Genomic DNA, 21,674 nt, shown 5'->3' on the forward strand with positions numbered 1-21,674 from the left:
TGTCAGCGTTGCACACTTCCTAATGTGAACACAGGGGTCAACCCAAGAGGTCTACAGAGCCTACAAATTTGGCAGACAGATGTGACACACATTCCTGAATTCAGCCGCTTGAAATTCGTGCATGCTTCTATTGATACCTTTTCAGGTGCTCTGTTTGCCTCAGCTCACACGGGAGAGACAGGGAAAGACGCCTGCCGTCATTTCGCTGCTGCCTTTGCCACCTTAGGAATTCCGCAACAGATTAAGACAGATAATGGACCCGCATATATTTCCCGTAGAGTTGCAAACTTCTTCTCATTATGGGGTATCACCCACAAAAGGGGCATAGCTCACTCACCCACAGGACAATCAATTATAGAACGAGCCCATTGCTCTCTCAAACGTCTTCTGTTACAACAAAAAGGGGGAGCCGGGGACACTCCTGCTGAAAGATTATGCAAAGCCTTGTATGTTTTTAGTTTCTTGAATTGTTCAATGACAGACTTAAATCCCGTCAAATTATTCAACTTGCTACTGCTGTCAGAGCTTTTCAAAAATTTTTCTCTTCCTTTTAATCTAGTAACAGATTCAGTTTATGTTGCAAAATCGTGAAGCCTCAGCCCTATAAGAAAGTGTAAAACCTGCAAACAGATGATAGTTTTGAACAGCTGAATAAACTCCTAAGAAGCTAAAGACTCCATAAATAAATTAGAAATTTAGTTAAAATAAGCTTTCTTGTATTAGACATTATATTATGTATTGTTATAATTATTCCTTATATTTTACAGTGTGTTTAAACTAAAGGTAGAATCTGGATCTTGGCTAGATAACCTGTTTAGTGGCTGGGGTTTGACACCCTGGCTAAAAGATTTTCTTAGGATAGGAATGCATGTAATGATTTTAATAATAATTGTATTAGTTATGATACCTTGCTTGCTTCAATGTGTGCAGAGATTAGTTAATAAAGCCATCAAGGGGGTATTCTTGGTTAATACAGAAGGGGGAGATCTGGGAATACACAAGACAGAGAGTCAAACAGACTTGATTAGCATTTCTGGTTTGATAACCAAGATGCCATGGCAGGAACAAACAGAACTGTGAAAATTACAGGAGATGGGATTACACCTGCTTACGGGAAGAGAGAAGATTCAATCAACTTCTGCAAGCAAAGAGTTGTTGTAAAATGCATGAGTTTTCTGTGTGATTTTTAACCTGATTATTGTAGTAGAAATGATTAACCTGTCTGAAATAGTATATAAGCTTTTGGAAAACCTGAGTAAAATCGAATTCTGATCACCGAATCAGTCTTCCCGTCTCTCATCAATCGCCAATAACTTGGGAATGTTTTCAAGTATTAGAAAGACAAATCTATGCACTGCACAGATAAAGAAGAACGCTGCAAAAAACCAGGGAAGTTAAGAAGCAGCTGACAAATCTTCAAAGCATTGTCAGAAGAGGCAAGACACTGGAAGGTACAGCAAAGCAAGTGAAAAAGGGAAATTTGCTTGGGCTTGAGGAGTAGGCTTAGAGAGGAAGGTATTTCAGAGAAAGGGAAGCTGAGGAGCCACATTACTAATATCAGAAAAGTTAAGCTTACAAACCCAACATTAAGCAGATAATAAAAAGAAAAGACTCTAAACATATTTGAATGTGACTTTCCCTGGGATTGTCTGACAATGGAAAAGCCAGAAGGGGTCAAAGATGAGAATGAGACTACAGAGAAACAGAAACATTGTATCAAGAATAACTGCAAGTTTCCTTAAAATAAATTATTCACACAGAAAAATATAGTGGTATATTATCTAGGGAACCATGAGGCATTTCCCAATCAGTAAGAAACATGGGCAACTCACCCCCATGACCAGGTGCAGTAGCAGAGAACAGAAAGCCTCCTTGATTTCCAAGGCTCTTGACTAACCTTTCTTGTCTTACCAGTTTGCTTTCAAACCTTTTCACCTCTTTATTTACTAGTCTCCTGATCCACCAGAGATGGATGAGGCAGGAGGATTAGTATCTCAGGGTGCTTACGATTTCTGAAACATAATGAAGACAAATTTTGTCTGTAATCTTTTCATTAGAAACTTCAGAAGTGCTGTTTAAAGAAACATTCAACTCTGACAGAGTTCTTTTAAAGCAACACTTGCTGTGTTTCAATTGGTTTTTTACTATGGTTCTGATTTGTAAGACTTAACTCCACATCCTCATACCTCTCAAAACATCAAACCCCAAAGACTTGATCATATTTTTATCTTGTGCCTAGTTGTAAGGTGCAGTCATGGTTCTCCATTACAACCTAACACTTAAGGGCTTTCCGGTTATTTGGAAAGCTGAGTTCCACCAAACATACTTGGAGATAATTCCTAAATGAGTCATAAAAAACATCATTTAACTATATCTAGCACATCAGTGTATTTTTATTCTTTCCAACTGCACCTCTTGCATAAATCTCTTTCTACAAAATAATGAATTGTATACAGGTGAATGCAACCTGAGTAAGCTAAAATATGTGAACAAGAAAAGAAACACAATAAACCCGAGTAATTTTTTTTCTACATTTCACTGTTATTAAATTTGCATTCTATCACAGCACAGAGCCACTGTAAGTACAAGTCTAAGGTACATAAGTCATTGCTTCAAGGAGAACAGTCTCAGTCAATCCTGATCTGCCACTGGAATCAGTCAAGGGGACTTGTTTTTCCATTTTCAGAAGTCTAAATAAAGTCCTACTGTTATTCTGAACTGAATGCATTAAACCTTGTAAAAACTAACAAGAGCAACAACCCACTGGAGGCCTCTCACAACAGGAGGTGAGACTCCTAAATTCCTAAACTCCTCCCTAAGTGAGATGTTCCCCACATCAGCAGTTTGGGACAACAAATCATCAAAACCAGACACAGCTCTTTCTCACCCTGACAGCATTGTCCTCTCCCAAACCTCATGCACAACTCTGTTCTCAGTCCTAATGCAGTCTAGATTTTAAAAACACTCTTGCCAAATTAATACTATCCTCAGCAATAGCACAGAGTCAACTTCTCTGAAAGCAGGGATGTATCAAATAAATACTATCAACGAAGCCAGGAACTTTTCCTTAACAGCTTGGCCAGTAACTCTGAGAGAAGTACTAGCCAGGCAATATAACTATAATAGACAAATATAATCCAAATGCAGATCTGGGGGGAAATCTTCATAAGGTAATAGGGATTAAGTGGAAAATGCTATCACTGGCACCAGCTTTAGTGTTTATACAGCCTCAGGTATAAGCAGCTGTAAAATTGAGTTTGAAAAGAGTGGAAGACAAGCATGCCACAGCCATGGTAATGGCACAAGTGAAGCAGTGCACTGGCTCCATGTATTTCACACCTTCTGTCACTGCCTTTCCTATAACCTCTTCCCCCTGTACACTCCCCTCACACACCTCCACTCTGCCCCAGAGAAGACAAATGCAGCTGCAAAGAGAAGAGTTACAATTCCCACTCCCACAGAAACTCTTTCTACTTTCAGTTTCAACGCCATACTTACCCTGTTTGTTTTTAAGGCCTTTAACCTATTCCTACTACCAAGGCTTTATTTCATGTCTCATGGGCTGCCACAGAAGCATGTACATACTTCAGCAATTAATACACACTTTGCCAGCTGGATTGCTGCTCCCTTCTGACAGTTAACTTTGGGGCTGCACTGCACCGCAGATGTTCTTGTCACTCTCTACATTCCCCAGCTTTGTTCTACCCCACCTGTGCAGGATGGGCTTTTCCTAATACACCACACAGAACACCTCCAAATCCCAGTTAAAACCACACACACACACCTATATATACTTTCACAGAGCCTTTTCCAATGAGCAACTCCTCAAATAACTCACACACATCCTATATTTCAACTATCTGTCCTCTAGTCAGAGGCATATTTTCAGGCACAGTAAAGGCTGCATGTGTCCCTAATATTTTTCTAGCTACATCTGGCATTTGAGAAAACTTCAATATGGCATAATGCTGTCTTTTTATTTGAATGCATAATGAAGAGTTGATTTCCTCCTATGATGTAAAGAAAGACGACGGTGATGATAGATATTCTTGTGCGTGAGCGATGAAAAACAGAGAAAAAAGAAAAAATTTTACTGCCTATTAGTTTTCACCAGAAACACAACCTTAATTTTATATTCACAGCATTGTATTTTAAAGAGATTCCATCTGCTCTGTCTTTAGTGCACATTAATATTCAGAAGACATCTGCGGTGTGCAGTCCAAGCTTTTAATTGGAATCATGTCACAGCTACCATCATACAACACTGAATGTAAATGTTGGCTATCTGCACTTGGCAGCTGCTTGGCAGGCTCAGCATAAAGTCCTACTGAGACTGATAGTGTCTTTAAATAATGCGGCATCAGGATATAAAAGCTATCTTGAGAAATCAAATATTGACTATCATATCCATAACTAATATATTAGCACCCTAAACTACTTATAAGCAAAATATGGTTCATATTCAGATGAATAGAAACCCATAATTCTCAAAGAGAGACCAACTGATACAACTGAACACTCACATCTTTCACTATGATAGATACTTAAGCAAATTTAACTTGTACACAAAAGGAGACAACGACATCTGAACTTCAGTGCAACCGAAATTATGTAATGAAGCTCAAAGCATTTATAAAAATCTAAAACTCAAGCATTGCTAAAGACATGAGAGCATTTGAATAAAAATTCAATTAACAGGTGCACTCAGTGAATTAAGATACTTTCCTGCAATGTCAGACTAATTATTCTAGAATGAACAATATGGTTACCTTTTCTTGGAATTAAAAAAGAAAAAAAAAACAGCCCTGAGTCAACAGCATTATCATTTGCTTCAAATTCTTGCCAAACCATGGTAACACAAAATTACATTTTCCCAGCCACCTGCATATTTTCTGCTTCTACTCTGCTGTTAAGTTACTGACAAATGGGGCAGTGAGCAGCAATCTACAGACAGAAAATTGTATGTGTGTGTGTGCAGGTATACACACACAAATCAAAGTTCTGTCCAATACAAGCAACTGGTTGTTACACTGACAAACTGATCTCAGATACATTGCAAGAAATTTCAGTCTAATCAGTATGTAAGAATGACAAAGGAACTCTAAGAACAGCAACACTTGTTTTTCATGAAATACACATTTCCTTGGGGAATTTATATTCCACCACCTTTGCCACTGCACTGTAACAAACACAAATCAAACCAAAATTCAAAATCACAAGCCACTAAGGTACACAGCTATGCCACCCCAAAAATAATTATGCAAGCAGAGGCAACATCAGAACAGAGTGATCGTGATCCAGTGCCCTCCTCTGATAGACTAATTGGATTACTGGATCCTCTTAGCTTCAGAGCAGCTGCCAATACAGATAAGAGACTTACACAGAAGGGGAAGACACAATAGTTTGTGTTCAGGGCATACATACATGCTCAGTCTCAAGCCTGCACTTGCAGATCTGCCACCATCTCAGAACACATTATGATGAAAGGATAGAAAAGTAAAGAAAGTGAGAAGGCAGAGACAGGTTTCAGTCCCAAACCTGAGAGCACAACAAACCTATCACTGACCACTGATTGTAGCAGCACTTCCAACCTGTGTCAAGGAAAAAAAGGGCTGGTCTTAGCCTTTTTCATCAGTGATGTGCAGCTGGTCTGCTTAAGTTTGGACTACAATAGAAAGGAAAAATTAGCATGGGCAGTTACAGATGAGATACAGCCTAAGAAGCTTTTCCTTTTGCCTCTGAGCTGTTTATTCCCAGACAAAACAGTTGGGAGTCACTCTCACAGTCAGGTGTATCTCATGTGACAGTATGAAACAACTGTAACTGAACTACTTCTACAAAAGAGCAGTTTAGAAGAAAAATATGGAACAGGAGATTTGAAGCTCAGCAAAAATAACAGCAACATGGAGAGAGCCTGGTGTTTCATACACCCAGCAGGCATGTTACACAGCTATACCTGCCAGGTCAACCTGAGTTCAGGACTGTTTAATTATAGGTATCTAGGTAGAATTTTAAGAACAGCATCCTACAGGTAAAAGAGGCATGTAAAAGCCCACAGTTCTTTGCCTGGGTCACTTCACATTTCATTACCAGCTCCTGCTGACATTTGAATGATGAAACATACTGTGTTTTTACATAAGACAAAACTGCAATAGGTTGTGCTGTCATCTGATTTGATCTGAATAAAAGAGCACAAGGAATTTCAATCAAGTGTCACTTCAAGCTGATTCAGAGCTTAATCTCACACATCCACATTTAAGTCAAGGCATAAGCACGCTTGTGTGTGCCAGGCAAGGCACGCTGGTTCAGGGTATTCTGGACTGCTTTTGATGCAATATTGCTGTGTCGAGGGAGGTGGTCCTGCCCTCCTACCCAGCCCTGCTAAGGCCACACCTGGAGGAGTTCCATGTCCAGTTCCAGGCTCCCCAGTACAAAACACTCATGGACATACTGGACACAGTCCAGCGAAGAGCCATAAAGACGATGAGGGGACCTGGAGCATCTCCTGCGTGAGGATAGGCTGAAGGAGCTGCGACTGTCAGCCTAGAGAAGATAAGGCTCAGAGGAGTTCTTATCAATACCTGAAGGGCATCAAGGACAATGGAGGCAGTTTCTTCTCACTGGCACTCAGTGACGGGACAAGAGCCAATGGACACAAAGTCAAATACAGAAAGGGTCCACCTGAACATGATGAAGCACTTTTTTACTCTGAGGGTGACCATACGCTGCCATAAATTGCCCAGAGAGGTTCTTCATCCTCTGAGATACTTAAAAGCCATCTGGACATGGTCCTAGGCAATCACCATAGGCAGCCCAGCTTCACAAAAGGGGTCAGGCAAGATGACTTCCAGAGGCACCTTCCAAACTCAACCATTCTGTAATTCCACAAAAATCCTCCACAGCTCATTAAAGTTCATGCTTTGCTTCCAGTTTAAGTTCCAATGGCCAGAAGGCAAATAGAAGCAAAATTCATCTGCAGGTAGATGCATCTAGTTTCTGACATCCTTTGTCCAGGTAGGTAGCTATAAATTCTGACACAGCTACTGCACAGATTTTGGGATGTTGAGGTTTAATTTGTTTGGCTAGGTTATTTTAAGGGGAGAAAGGCAGGAAAACCAAGGCTGAGAAATAGCCTGGGCTTCTGCTGGTTCTTATTATGGGCACATTCTTCGTAACTGCAAAGTGAGCACTTTCTTGGCATTTTTAAAAATATTCAGTGTTGACACTACTGCAATATACCAAATTAGTTCTTATTCTAATAATGCCACATAAAAGTGAAGGAGCATCCACATCCTGGACAACCACAGCACGAGTATCAGCCAGCTTAGCAGTGTCACAAAAGGCATCTATTATCAGCTGATCAGCGACGACCTTTTCCAGGATTTAGCACTCTATCCTGCACAAGTAATCACCTCTGAAGACTCATTCTTGTCTGAACAGTTTGTAAATGACCTTTCTCAAAAGATCAACAATTTTAAAAGCTAGCTCAATTCTTGTAGAAGTCTGATTTTTACAGTTTTAGTGGTTTTTTTATTAAGCGCTAAAAAAAGGCTGACGATGTGCTGTTGATCTGTGAAATTATAAAAAAAAAATCAAATAACTAGCGATCCCATATGTAATATGTTAAAAAAATGCAGAAAAAATTGTATAATATATCACACCACATTTTTTAATAACCCAAACCAGAAAACATTGGTCAGTTGCTTATAAGTTCTACATATACTTGGAACTGAAAGGATTTGCTTTCCAGTTTAAAAAAACGGCAAAACAAAAAACAGTACACCAAAACCCCCACACCAACCCAGAATTTGTGTCCCTGGCATATATAGATTTATCTACAGTAGTGATAGAGGAGGTACACTGGATTTACAGGATTTTATGCTGTAGTGGGAGCTTCAGAGTCACAACACTGGACACCAGGTTTTCTGCCTTGCCTTCCCTCATCTCTCAGGTGCAGGATCCTCTGTGTGAGCACAACTGACTCTACAATCCATGATCATTTTCCTGTCTGGTGCTTTTCTAGTGACAACAAAATATGAATTGCACTCTGTGCTTCCACGCCTCTCCAGCAGCCTGCACAGCCTGAGCTCTGCAGGAGGGTGGCAGCCAGAGGACTGGGGGGTGACACAAACTGATCAGGCAGAATGTACACAAAACTATGAGGGCTTCTACAGAAGCATCATTAACAACTCTGGCAATCTTGTGATATTATGAGCATAGAACATGAAGTACTACTTCATTGCCAGTACAATATATTCATCAATAATTCACAAGTGAACCTTGTTTCATTGAGATACAATTTGGTTACAGCTCCTTTTAGTAAATAAAGTATAAATAAATTTGAGTGGAATATAAATATGTATGTTTTAAAATTTAAAACTGTTTAATCTTCTAATCTGGTCGATCTTTAGGTTGCGGTACACAACCAAATTAATGAGCAAAACCAATTTCTGTACTGCATCTCAAAATAAAGTGTTTTATAGCTTTTCTTCCTTCAGATTTACACTTCTAACAACATTATATCAACATTTAACAGTTACTTAAAACATATAGCTGTAAAAAGAATCATCTCCATGTGAAAACATATTTTGACAAGACAGCCCCCCACATACACTTCCAGTAATTGCATCCTGTGCACTTTCACAGGAAGAGGATTTTTGGGAAAGAGGAAGGGTGAAAACAGACATATGTTCTGTATCCTAAGAAGGGATAACAGCAAAAAATACCAGATCAGGGAAAATCCACTTTTATGGAGTCACTGAGGTTGGAAAAGACCTTTAAGATCATCGATTGAGTCCAACCACAAACCCAACACTGCTACATCCAGCACTGTGCCAGGTCCCTGTACACCGTGCTGAACCTGCTCATGGATGTCCAAAGTCTTGGCAAGAGGCTTGGAGAAGTAATATTCATTCTGACAATATTTGGAGGTAATGATAAAAAATTCCTTGACCAAAGTGAGCTGCAGCAGGTGGCAAGTGCTGCATGGTTCAGTTTCCAGATGAACTGATTTTTAGTAGCAGAATTTCTAGGATTCAACTCCCCCGAGTCACACTGTGCCTCACAGCAAATGTACACACTGCAGATCTTCCAGCTAGGAAAAGCTAAGAAAAGCTAAAACCACTAACAAAACCAGTACACATCATGCAAAGTTACATTATTTGATAGTGCTATGAAAAAAATGGTAAAGCAGTTAATAATTACATGTTTCCAGCAGTAAGGAATTAAAATTACTTCACAGGGATTTTAGAGATGCTCGTATAAAATACAAGTCGTGTTTATGGCTTTTTATCATAAAGTTACACCATCTCAAAATTAGAATTAAAAACATTGTATCCAGTGATGTTTAACACTACAGAAACTGGTCTGCAAATACCACTACTCTGAATAGCATTAATTTTTAGCATTTTATAACAAAACTACACATGGAATCATTTTCCCACCCCTCCCCAAAGGTGTGAAAGACAGAAGACTAAATGTTAATCTATTCTAATAAGCCATCTTTCAGAATTTATTAACCTGAAAACCCTTTAAGTCTTACAAATACTTATAAATTTTAATCAGAAACACTGATAACCGCAAATGGTTAAAAACTGTTTCTGAACAGTTACTGTCAATTTTTTTTTTTTTTTTAAAAAAGAGACAACTCAGTCTTTGAATTTTCATTCTAGGGCTGTACAGGAGACATCTTTCAGAGAGGGGTACCCTCATACCCATGACAATCAAAGACTGACCAGTTTCCTCACTACAGATGTCCTTGAGGAAGCAACTATTCCTGAGTGATCATAATTAGCACAAGAGTTGCCACAGAAATGTTTACTGGAGCCTCACCAGGAAAAATAACACAAAAATATTTGTGGGGTGTTTTTTGATTTCTTCTGTGGAACACAGTTTTCTCAATAGGAAGCAGAAAACAATATGCTGTCCCAAGGGAGGAAGAACCAAAATGGAAATGAAGAGCCATTGTGACATCCTGCTTTATAGCAGCTTGTCAATATGCAATCACCAAGAATGAGGAAATTGGCACCACAGTTGATTCAAAAATACAGAGGAAAACTACAAAGCAGTTTCTGAACCCTCATCCAAAACCCGCATTTCGTTCCCACACAAACTCCACACGTTTTTACAATGTCCTGCAACGAAACCGCTCAGATCCAGAAGGACAGAACAGTGATGGGTGGGAGAACATGCACTTCCCTCCATCTGCAATCCTAACCCTTCCTCACACAACAGATTAGGGAGATTTTGTGACAATTTGCTCAGTTCTGCTGATCAAGCCCCTGCTCCAACCATCCTGGTCTGGACTTCACTAACACCCAAAAAGGAATGCAGGGTTCCGGGACTCGTGTAAGATGACCTCACACCAAAAGCTGACATCATGCCAGCCCCTGCAGGCTAGAGACCATTCCTGAACAGAAGCAAAGCTGTTCTGCAAGCCACCGGGAAATAAAAGGAGAGAACAGAGAGTGCCATAACATTTCTTACAAAATAAACCCCAGGGTTGTTATTGGTTTTAAATGACAATAAAAGCAATGCTACAGAGGGAATACCTGCAAGTCCCTACCTCATGCCTTGAAGAGAGGCTGTTCCTAAAGGTATTTTCTCCCCCAAAGGGAATTTCCACATCTATGCAGAGAACAGCCACTCACAATTATTTGCCATTTCTACACAGAAAATAAATGCCCCCATATGGAAAGGGCTAGGAGGGAAACTGCTACTAATAAAATGCTGGGCTTTATTATACGTCATTTATTGTGTATTTATGAAACAGAGACCAAATCCTAGCAATATGAAAACTGTAAGACAGGGTGCTTTCTTCTGAATCTCCTCTCTCTTCCAAGTATCCTTCCCACTAAGCAGAGAGCACTGCCATCATTTCCACAATTCTCACAGGCAAAACACCAATGACCACAAAACAGCTGCTTGTTCTGCACAATGGATTTTTTGAGTTTCCATCCAATGGCCCCTCTTTCAGATCTATATTTTTAAAAGAAAAATATGCTTTTGCATTAGAGGATCTCATAAGCACACAACCTTTATTAGTATTCTATCACAGTAAGGCTATGCAAGTCTTTTATATAAAGAGCATTTGGTACCCACAGAGATTTTCCAAAATCCTCCCCAGTTGCTTTTCTAACCAGTGTTTTTATGATTTACTATTTCCCTTGCCTGTTTTATATTACAGTAACGTAACATTAAAACTGCAGACTGGAGAAGAGTACACACCATTTGCTGTGGAACTGACAGCACCTCAGGAAAAAAATTAAATCTACATGAATCAAAGAACGTTGATACCACCAAACAATTGTTACATACCAAGGAAGCACTGATGCAAAGACAGGCATGGAACACAAAGAAGCATAACTAAAGGAATCTAAAAGACCATTACAGAGGAAGGAATAACATCCCTCTAAAAGAGGAACCAGTACATTAGTGAGTTATATTTATTACTGCCTCCCTCTTCTTTCACAAGAAAATATGAATGATCATTCATGAAGCTGAAAACGTTACTGAAGCCAGTGGGAAACATTCATAGCTCATCTTGGCTACATTTCCAGTCTTCATTTGAATAACGAGCAACTGCTCTGTCAGACACTAATGTTTTTAATGACTGACTGGTGAATAGCTTCAAGTGAGCTTGTTCTCTGCTGTCTCCTCCTCTTCCCCGAGATCTCCATTGTTCTATTTTAGGTAAGAGGGTACAAGAAAACTTCAGTATTAGCACGAGGGGAACACTGACAGAATTGTCTCAGCATTCTAATATTAGTTTATTGTATAAGCAAAAAATAGCAAAGTTAAATAGAGGCTAATGTTCAGTACAATATCTAGTACTGATATACGGTATCTTCCTTTAGCTTAATTTTAGAACCAGCTATAAGAATATCATTTCAGAAGTTTCATACAACTTTTCTTATAATAAACTTCTTCAACATGGAAGCACAGGCTTTTAAGAATTCAGCAATTATTTATAATGGCTAGTTACCCAATTCCTTCATAGAGAGTTATGCTCTTTTGGAGGCTAGTACAGAGTAACAGCAGGATGCCAAGAGCAGGAACAGTCAAGAATTTATCTGTACAGTTATAGCAAGTATCTAAAGCTCTTTCAAAAAATAACAAGCTTATGAGTTACTGGTATGCAACAGACTACAAATAAGAATTTAAATGAAATTTTAAACAAACAAAAAAAATATTGCATGCTTCCTCACATTTTAGGACATACTGAACACATAAAGCAGAACAATTATGTCAAGCCACTAACTGTAAACTGAAATAAGGAGTATCTTTCTCAAGAGATTGTAAGGAATATCTACTAGATGCTACAGTGCTGAGGGCAAGATGTTACAAGTAACTCTAAGCGTACTATGTCAAAATTCCGAGAAACTTAGCTTTGATAATTAACACAGAAGTTCATCCTTCCTGATGTAAACCAATATGCATTTAGCAATATCCAGGGGTATCTAAATTTCAGTCAGCCCATCTATAATTCTCTGTTTCTTAGCGAGTCAGCACCTTTTATCCCTTTACTTCGTACTTTGAGTTCTTTTACTATCTGAGGTAAGAACGTTTTACAGACACATTCTGATTAACTTTCCTTTGTACAGAGGATTACTGATGAAACATTCCTTCAAGCCCCATTGAGCTACAATTGATGGCTTCCTTAGAACTACATTATTTAGTTCAAAAAAATTCTAGTCTAACATTGTAATACAGTAATTGCAACCTTAGGAGCAAATGCTGAAAAGCAATTTTATTGAGATAAACAAATACAGAAGCAAAAAGGCCTCCAGGAAAAATAAGAGTATTTACATGTTCTGTCCAAGCAACTAAGCAACTAAAAAGAAGTAAAATCAATCTTCTTTAATACTTAGTTTATCTTGAAAATTCCCCCATGAGAACAAGATAAATATAGGGAGAGAAGTTTCATTAGTACTAACAGCAGCTACTCTACTTAATCCTTCAGATTTAAGTCATGGAGAACTGCCTCAGCAAAGACATGTACAAGTATAGCAGCTGCACAACAGTAGTCCTTCACTTCCTATTTTTATGTTAAACACATTCAAAATACTGTGCTGCCAAAAATTAATAAAATTAGAAAAATTAAATGCAGAAATATCTTCCTCTTAAAACACAGATGCATCACTAATACTTTGCTTTACAATTGATTTCATGTCATTGATGGAGATCAAAGAATAAATAAAACTCTAAAGCTTCTTCTATACCTTCTGGTCACTGGGCTTGTTTGAACATACCTTTTAAAACATAAAAGCAAGAATGTGCATTTCTTTTCTTTGTAAATCAAATCCAAAGGTTTAACACAGTCAGGTCATAGAATTGTTTAAGGTGGAAAAGACCTTTAAGATCACTGGGTCCAGGCATTAACCCAGCTTTTTCCTCCACCTCCCTAAAAATCTAGAGACTAGTTAAGTAGAGCCCAAAACACTTCTGTTATAACTATTATTAAAAAAAAGGTATGCAGAACTAGTAATTATCAGATTATGAGAGTGCTCACTGTGCTACCTAGATTTTAAATACAGTAGCTACTCTTTGGCCTGAATTTATAAAGCACATTTGAGGAGAGAGCTACTCTGCTTTATTTTCAGTTAATTAACAGTTAAGGATGAAGTAGGTAAGTGAAAGCACTAGTAAAAAGTTCAAAGTACTTTAATTTTAAAGCTGAAGGTATCTCACAGCAACGTGTGCAATATCCCATTAATCTGAATTACATCTGAAAAGTTGAACAAAATTTTTCAATTTTTCAAAAGAACCACTATTCTTCTTATGCTGTACTGCAGAAGTTTTAACATCATCCAACTTCTGTAATTCAGTTAAGTTTCACCAAATTATTTCAGGAAAACAGCAGAGTTATGCCTAACCTGTGATCCAATGTAGGCAGAGGATAAATGCTTTGTGATTGATATAACTGATTTCTGAGGAATTCCACAGGACATCCGTTCAGAATAAGAAAGCATAAGCAAATGATGCTTAAAAATAAGAAGCAACCTAAACCAGGTTTAATTTAATGCCAAGTGTTTCCATTAACAATGAAAAAGTTAAATGGTTTCAAAGATGTACTGAACTCTTATTCTGTACCACACTCAAGATCTAACGATGTAAACCAACATTTCTCCACTCCCTTCTGCTCAGATATTCTACTGATGTTTTAAAGATGACATTTAGCAAATCCTTGAATTTTAATTGAGAAGCTCAGTGTAGAGCTAAAGGATCTTTTCACCTGTCCATCCAGATTCATATGCACCATTTCCCATCACAACAATAGCATACTGAAGAGGATTATTTCAAAAGCAAAATATTAAGCAGGGTTCTCTTTTGCTCAGGGAGCAGCTGAAAAGCACTTCATCATTCCTTCAATATCAAGGAAAAATCCTGAGAAGGAAGAATTTTATTTGCAATAAAATACTTGTTAGTTGAAACATCCAAGTTGCTTAGGTTAGTATAACTCCAAAAATATTTCAATCCCATTGTTATACTTAATACCTCCAAGAACACATACAGGTGGTTTTACTGTATAAAAAAGAAGACAAAACAGCAAGTTAATTGTGCAGCACTCTGCACCTTTCTGCAACTGCCTCAAGGGACAGGGAAGCCCTGCCTTTGCCTTCCTTCAGGTGTGCTCCTCAGCAGGAGGTTTCCCAAAGCAGTAACTCAAACAGTGAACAGACCATTTCTGTGGCAGTAATTTCAGTCTTAACACATTTTATCAAGAGCCTGCTGGTTAAAAGTACAAGTGTCGGGGTCAACGACACGCTTTAAGAATGCATACCTGTCCTTGGTTACATTCTCAGCCTGATTTTTGAAGGTTTTGCTTTGCACCTTTCCCAGCTCTCCCAACTTCTCAATTTTGCAGTTAACCAAACAAATAAAGGCTCTGAGGAAAGCTTTGTATCTCAAATTCTCTGCCACAGCCCAATGGATAAATGATCCTGGAGGCTCCCCCACAGCTATCATCATTTCATTTCCCCACATGCCTTACAATGCACTCTGCTGAACAGCCACATCCTGATGTCCTTTGATCACACATACAAAAACAGTAAAATGAAGGATGAAACTCCAGGGTGGTCAGACTGGAAACATAACCTGGAAATAACTTCCTAAGCATCACCTAAGAGTGACCATCCTAGGAGCATAAAGGGGTTTGTTTGTAGCCTAGCTGGTTTCAGTGACTTTTACCACATGGATGGAGCGTCACTATAGCATCATTATGACTACTTGGAGACATTTGCCACGTGATTTACACCAAAGGCCAAGACCTCCTTCTGACTGATTCCTGCTTCTATTACCATATACACTCAGAGCATACAAAAAACCCCACATAACTTATCTAAAATGTTCTCTCAGTCTCAGAGTGCAGATGCAGCCCAGCGACATACACAGGTTTAATATGGGCCAGACACACGCACATGAAGACAAGCACATTATTTGTGAAGATCTTTCCTACTCCCAACATACACAGTAAGGGTAGTTATTTAAACTAGCTTTAAGTTTCCTTAATGTAACAATTGACAAAAACAACTGCTCAATTTCATCTTTATTTATAAACAGACATGGAAACAGGTTTAAAACATCCATTTGACCTATCACAGCAACTCAAAGGTTAGAAAGCATAACCTAGGAGAGCACAGTGAAATTCACTGAACTCTTTCCTAAATTGTCTAAGATGAAAAACTGCAGTCCTAACAAACAGTGCTCTGGTTTGTGCAACGAGGTTATCTGTGTCTCGTGTGTGTTTTCCCTATCTTCACATGTTCTTTAAATACTAAGGAGATAGAGGCACCCAGGATCTTGTCCTCCACAAGTACTGTCCAACCTATGACAGTCATCAGGTATCAGAACCTCTACCTTAACATTTCTCATTGACAGAGACAACAGTTAAACAGAAACCTAACCCTTGGCCATGGCTGACTGTCACCCACACGGTTAAACAATGCAAGGCAGAATCATTTCCCTGACCCTCCAGAGGGATTCTCACCTGCTGTTACAGAGAACATGGCACTGTTCCTGGGAAACCACAAGGAGAGAACAGCACGGGTTTTCAGATAAGAAGCAAAACTGCATTACTGACAGTGGCATTTGCCCAAAGGGCTCTACTACAACAAGTGACAGTGCCCAGCCTTGTTAATTTAATTTTCTCTCTGACTTAGTTAGAAAGATGATAGGCAGAAACATGAAGCAAAGGAACCACCCTTCTGCTTTGGACAGCCGCCCTATGTAAAGCTGCATTTGAAAAGCTGTATGCCACCATTTAATTTTTACATTTTTATCTGAAAATGTTTAACTTCAGAGGAATCCTCCAGCTGCAGTTGCAATATTCAGAAAGAAAATTTTACACTTATTTCCCTGAAGATGGTATTTCAAACCCCAAATCTAGGTAAACTGATCACAAAATAGCAAAATTGCACTCAAAGACATTAGATGTTCTGGTGGAGCAGGGTTTTTGTTTGGTTTTGTTAGTTGGAGTGGGTGTTTTTTTGTTTGTTTGTTTTGGTTTTTTTTTGTGGTTTGGGTTCCTTTTTTCTTTTTTTAAGGAAAACATTAAATATAAAGACCTTGCACATTTTTAAGATTTACCTCCAACTATCTACTGAAATTTTTCCAATGGGGAGTTTAAATTTGAAATACATTCTGCAAGAAACTCCAACTTCTTTCATATTTAGAGATATTTGAAAATACCACTGACTTGGTTGCAGGGCAAAAAATCACTTGTAATTTCCATAAATCTGTGCTTATACTTGAACATTCCCTTAACTTCAATTCAGTCACCACCAGCGTCCACATCTTTACTCTTCACTTTTCATCTGTTCTTCTTCATGCCCTAAACAGAACTTCTCTCTTATGAGAAAAACCATCCAAACCCAGACACTGATTGCAAACGGTGTTAATTCATTCTGACCGTACATTTCACTCTTGTCCTCTTGCACATTCCATGTCCTGTTTGTCTGTCCTCAAGAGCTTAAAATGTGTTTTACTTTGTCAAGTTCCCAGCCTAAAAGCGCTGCAAAAATAGCTGGTGTCTCAACAGTTCCTTAATAAAAAATTATCCGTTCCATAGCTTAATTTCTTCCTGTTTCTCTAAAACTCTTAACGAGGGAGTGAGTAGATGTTAAGAGCACACTTCATCCGCAAGGTGACATCCAGTAATTGGTCTAAAAGAGGATCCTCTATCAATAAAAGTCAGAAACCTTTACGTTATAGGTCAAGGGCACAAGACCTTCAAACGAGGGCACTGAAAGTTCAGCGAAAGCACGCCTTTTCTCAACTTTCCCTCCCCTTTAAGCTACTTTCTAATAATGAGAAAGTATTCAGTGATTTCAGGTCCAAAATTCTGGGTGTGCCGAGTACCACCATTCTCAGGCATTTTAAATAACTTCTCAAACTGAGGCTCAATTACAGCCCGAATTACAACCACTCTGCATAGCCCAAAACACACAGTACAATTCTGACAGAATAAAAATTTCAGGATCACAAGTGGCATTTCACTGTCCAGTTCAGGTTAGGTATCTTTTCCCTCTTCGAGACTGGCAGTATAAAAAGCAATATACAGGTGGCTTTGAATTTTAATCTATTGCTAAATAGCCAAAGTTATCTCAGTGCTTTATAACAGCCACTTTACGTACACAACAGCAGAAATAAACCACCCCAGTTTAAGCGAAAAAAACCCAACCACACTCGTCCACAATGATTTAAAGACAGAAATGTAAAGATAAGTGCAGAAGAGGTTGCACAATAACACATGATCTTCTCTATCACATGCTTGGCAGCGCGCTCGCTGCCCGGCGATACCCGGTCAGACCCCGGGCCACTTGGGCCGCCCGGGGCAGCGCCGGACACCTCCGGGACGGGGCTCTGGCCCGAGGATCGGGGCGGTCCGGGGCTCCCGGAGCGCGGCCGGCAGCCCGCGGGGAGCGGCGGCACGGCGGGGCTGCGGGAGCCGCCGGAGCCTCTCCCCCATTCAATCCCTCCTTGCTGCCCGCTCTGCCAGCGGCCCCGGGCACGGCGGGGAGGCGGCCGGCGGCGCTGGGCTGCGACCCCCGGCAGCACCTCCCGTTCCCGGCGCCCCCTCAGCGGCAGCGCCGACACTTACGCTCGAAGTCGGAGTCGGACTCGTCGTCGCCGCGGTCGGGCTCCTCGTCGCCGTTGGACTCGGTCTGCATGGGCTCCCCGTCGAAGCTGACCACCCTGCGGCCATCGCCCGCCTCCTGGTCGCGGGCATCCCGCAGGCGGGCGAAGTACTCGGCGGCGAAGCCCAGCAGGTCGGACGGCCGGTGCCGCAGCACCTCCACCGTGTAGCCCTGCAGCAGCTCGGTGAGGCCCGGCGGGATCTCGATGCTCATGGTGCCGGACACCCGGAAGGCCGCCTCGCCTCCCTCCCTCCGTCCGTCCCTCCCCGCGTCCGCGGCCGGCGGTGCCGGTGGCGGTGGCGGTGGCGGTGCGGGCTCAGGGCCTCCCCGACGGGCGCGGACCGACTCCCGCCGCTCCGGTCACACGAGCCGCGGGGCGCGGAGGGGAGGGACGGGACGGGGCGGGAGCGGCCCCGCGGCGCAGGCGCGGAGCGGGCGCGGGAGCGGGCGCGGGGCTGCGGCCGCGCGTGCGCGGGCCCGGGGGGGGGCGCGGGGGGGTCGTGCGTCACCGCGGGGCGCGGCGGGGCCGGGGCGGGAGCGGGGAGCGGGGACCGGGGATCGGGGATCGGAGAGCGGGGATTGGGGATCGGGGACTGGGGACTGGGGACCGGGGACCGGGGACTGGAGACTGGGGACCGGGGACTGGGGATCGGGAGCGGGGAACAGGGATTGGGGATCGGGGAACGGCGAGCGGGGAACGGCTACGGGGATTGAGGAACGGGGATTGGGGAACGGGGAGCTGGGAACCGGGGAACCGGAGAACGGGGATAGGGAAGCGGGGACCGGGGAACGGGAACGAGGACCGGAGATTGGGGAACGGGGATTGAGGAACGGGGAGCGGTGATCGGGGAGCGGGGAACGGAGACCGGGGATCGGGCACGGGGAGCGGGGGAGGCTCGGCAGCAGACGCGGTGGTTCACCGGGTGCGTGCCCGGGTGGTTCAGCTCTTGGCAAACCGATGGGCGCCGCCGTTGTGCGCCCGCCGGAGCCGTTAACCCCCGGTCACGGCGGGGTGGGCGCGGTGTGAGCGGTGCCGGGAAATGTCTGGACCAAAGCTGGCGGCGGGATGTGGGGAGGGGTGGCGGTCAGGCAGGCCCCTCCTGGCCGTCGCTGCTGCATTTTTATTTTTCTCTGATTGCACATCAGTGACCCCGTACACTCATGTCTTGTCAGTATCACAGAACAATTAGGTTGGAAAAGACCTCTGAGATCCTTGAGTACAGTCCTTGACCAAACACCGTCGTGTCTACACCGTGACACTGAGTGCCGCGTCCAGTCTGCTTAAACACGTCCAGGGATGGTGACTCCACCACCTCCCTGGGCAGCCTGTTCCACTATCCAATCACCCTTTCAGTGGAAGAATTCCACCTAATGTCCAAACTAAACCTCCCCTGGACAGCTTGAGGCCACGTCCTCTTGTCCGTATGTTGGTTGCATGGGAGAAGAGCCAGATCCCTGGCTGCACTCTCCTTTCAGGTACATGCAGAGAGCAGTAAGAGCCCCCTCACGCTTCCTTTTCTCCAGGCTGAGCACCCCCAGCTCCCTCAGCTTCTCCTCATCAGACTTGTGCTCCAGACCCTTCCTCAGCTCCATTCCCTTCTCTGGGCTCACTCCAGCACCTCAATGTCCTTCCCGAATCAAGGGAACCAGACACAGCAGCCAAGGTGTGGCCTCACCAGTGCCAAGGACAGAGGTTCACATGTGAGGGTGTTTCAAAGCTCCCACAGGAGCAGGAGAATGAGGGGATTTTGACATTGCTTGGATCCAATTGAACTTCCATCCAATTCTTGGTTGGAGTTAGATTTTGGACCTATGACCTCCGGGTTCTTGTCAGAATTATGTCATTAAAGAAAATTCTTAAGTCAGTGCAAGAGAAGCAGCGTGCAGGTCTTCACACCTTTTGGTAAACACTGAACAGAGCCATGATATAGTCTGAAAGGGTGGCAATATTACAGATCTGATAATAATAAAGCATTAAAGATAAAGAATTTCAGAAAAATGCAGCACAGAATCATGGAATGAGTTGGGTTGGAAGGAACCCTAAAAGTCACCACGTTCCAAACCCTCTGCCATGGTCAGGATCACCTTCCACTGGACTAGGCTGCTCCAAGCCCCATACAGTCCGCCCTTGAACACTTCCAGGCATGGAGCATCCACAACTCTGCACAACCTGTGCCAGTGCCTCATCACCCACATGATTGCTAGTATGTGTGAGCTTTGGAGATACCCATTCATGTGCTGTTAAATGCGCTTTATTCAGATTTTTGCTTGTGTTTGTTGTACAAAACCTGTTATGTGTGTGTACAAGGGAGGCTTGGCAAGTGCCCAGGGGCTCCGTGGAGTGGAGCCATCGGCCCTTAAGGTTTGACGTGTCTGGGAAGCTTGTCTTGGGAGAAAATAGGCCTGTGCAAACATGACTCAAGGGGAATACGGATGTTGGCTTAGTGACGCCGCTGCGTGTTGTCAGTGTACATATTTTCATTTCATTCTTCCTTTGTTTCAACAATAAAAGAGCAAAAATCGACTCGTACTCAAAATATAAAATTTCACTTAGAAGCCCAGAGTTGGCTGAGGCAGCATACTGTGTGTTTTGGTTTGGTTTGCTCGTGTGCCAAAGAGTCCCCTCGCTCATCCAGATGGTCCTCACTGCTCTCCCGGATAAAGGCAGCCTGTTCATCGCTGCTGCACGCAGGGCACGGCGCGTCCCACAGCTCCACATCCACTGCTTTCCACATCCACACCCACAGCCATCCTCCCCTCACCGGGGGAGCCCAGCTGCAACTCTCAGAAAGGTGTTCTTTGTAGTACAGCTCCCATATTTCCATGTGGAGTAAGGTCACATTGTGTATCCATACAAAGTGAAAAGATTTTTTAAAAAGCACAGAAGGTAGATTTGCCACATCTCATCAATTTATCCAAAGATTTTGTATGAAGCCTTTTTTCCTAATTTCTGTTCTTTTTTACAGTTGGAAGAACAGTTGCTCTATTGCCTTTCTCAGAAGATAATTGATTTTCATTTGCCATTCCTACCATTATTATCTGTCTGATGGTCTCAAGCATTACAAGAGCAGATTTCACTGTTCAATATATGTACTTTAGCTATGGACAGAACTGGTACAGAGAAAGATTCTGATCAATGAGAAAACTATGGTTAGTCCCCCCACAAAATTAAGATTTCTGGTGAGATCTTTCCTTTGCTGGTTAGGTGCTGAAGATATTGCTGGTGGCAAAGAGCTAAAAATGAAATTTTAAAAATTCTGTAAAAATGGTAAAACAAAATACCAGTAAAAAGCACTGGCAAGAAGGTTCAAAGGAAGAAAGGGAAAGTCTAATTCCAAGGGAATACACTTATTTTTCTTTCCCACTTTTTTGCACAACAGCGAGCCACCTGACAACTGCCTATTTTTGGCATTAGTCAGCTCTTGTATTCGCTTTTAGTGTTTGTTGATAATTTTTTGTCATTGTGTCTTTGAATATAAATCTGGTTATTTGTTTGAAAAAGATGTGTTACCAGTAAATATTGTAAAGTCTCTGAAG

General features: G+C 41.9%; 2 protein-coding genes across 2 annotated transcripts in view; one reads left to right on the forward strand and one right to left on the reverse strand.

Annotated features, from left to right (window-relative positions):
* PRKAR2A (protein kinase cAMP-dependent type II regulatory subunit alpha) overlaps positions 1-18,560 on the reverse strand; it is a 65,206-nt gene extending 46,646 nt beyond the window's left edge. The window contains exon 1 of the mRNA XM_063411904.1: positions 18,101-18,560. Coding sequence (XP_063267974.1) covers positions 18,101-18,350 — 250 coding nt within the window. The 5' untranslated portion in view covers positions 18,351-18,560. The remainder of the gene's footprint in view (positions 1-18,100) is intronic.
* On the forward strand, positions 18,349-18,981 carry LOC134558261 (uncharacterized). The gene has a single exon (XM_063411940.1). It carries the CDS (start codon positions 18,349-18,351, stop codon positions 18,979-18,981), a length of 633 nt encoding a protein of 210 aa, XP_063268010.1.
* The last annotated feature ends 2,693 nt before the right edge of the window (positions 18,982-21,674 follow it).

This window comes from Prinia subflava, chromosome 14, assembly GCF_021018805.1.
Source record: "Prinia subflava isolate CZ2003 ecotype Zambia chromosome 14, Cam_Psub_1.2, whole genome shotgun sequence".
In the NCBI taxonomy this organism is placed as follows: domain Eukaryota; kingdom Metazoa; phylum Chordata; class Aves; order Passeriformes; family Cisticolidae; genus Prinia; species Prinia subflava.

What these genes read in the sequence shown, in the direction of transcription:
- LOC134558261 (XM_063411940.1), top strand. Translation starts at nt 18,349, where the DNA reads ATGGTGCCGGACACCCGGAAGGCCGCCTCGCCTCCCTCCCTCCGTCCG.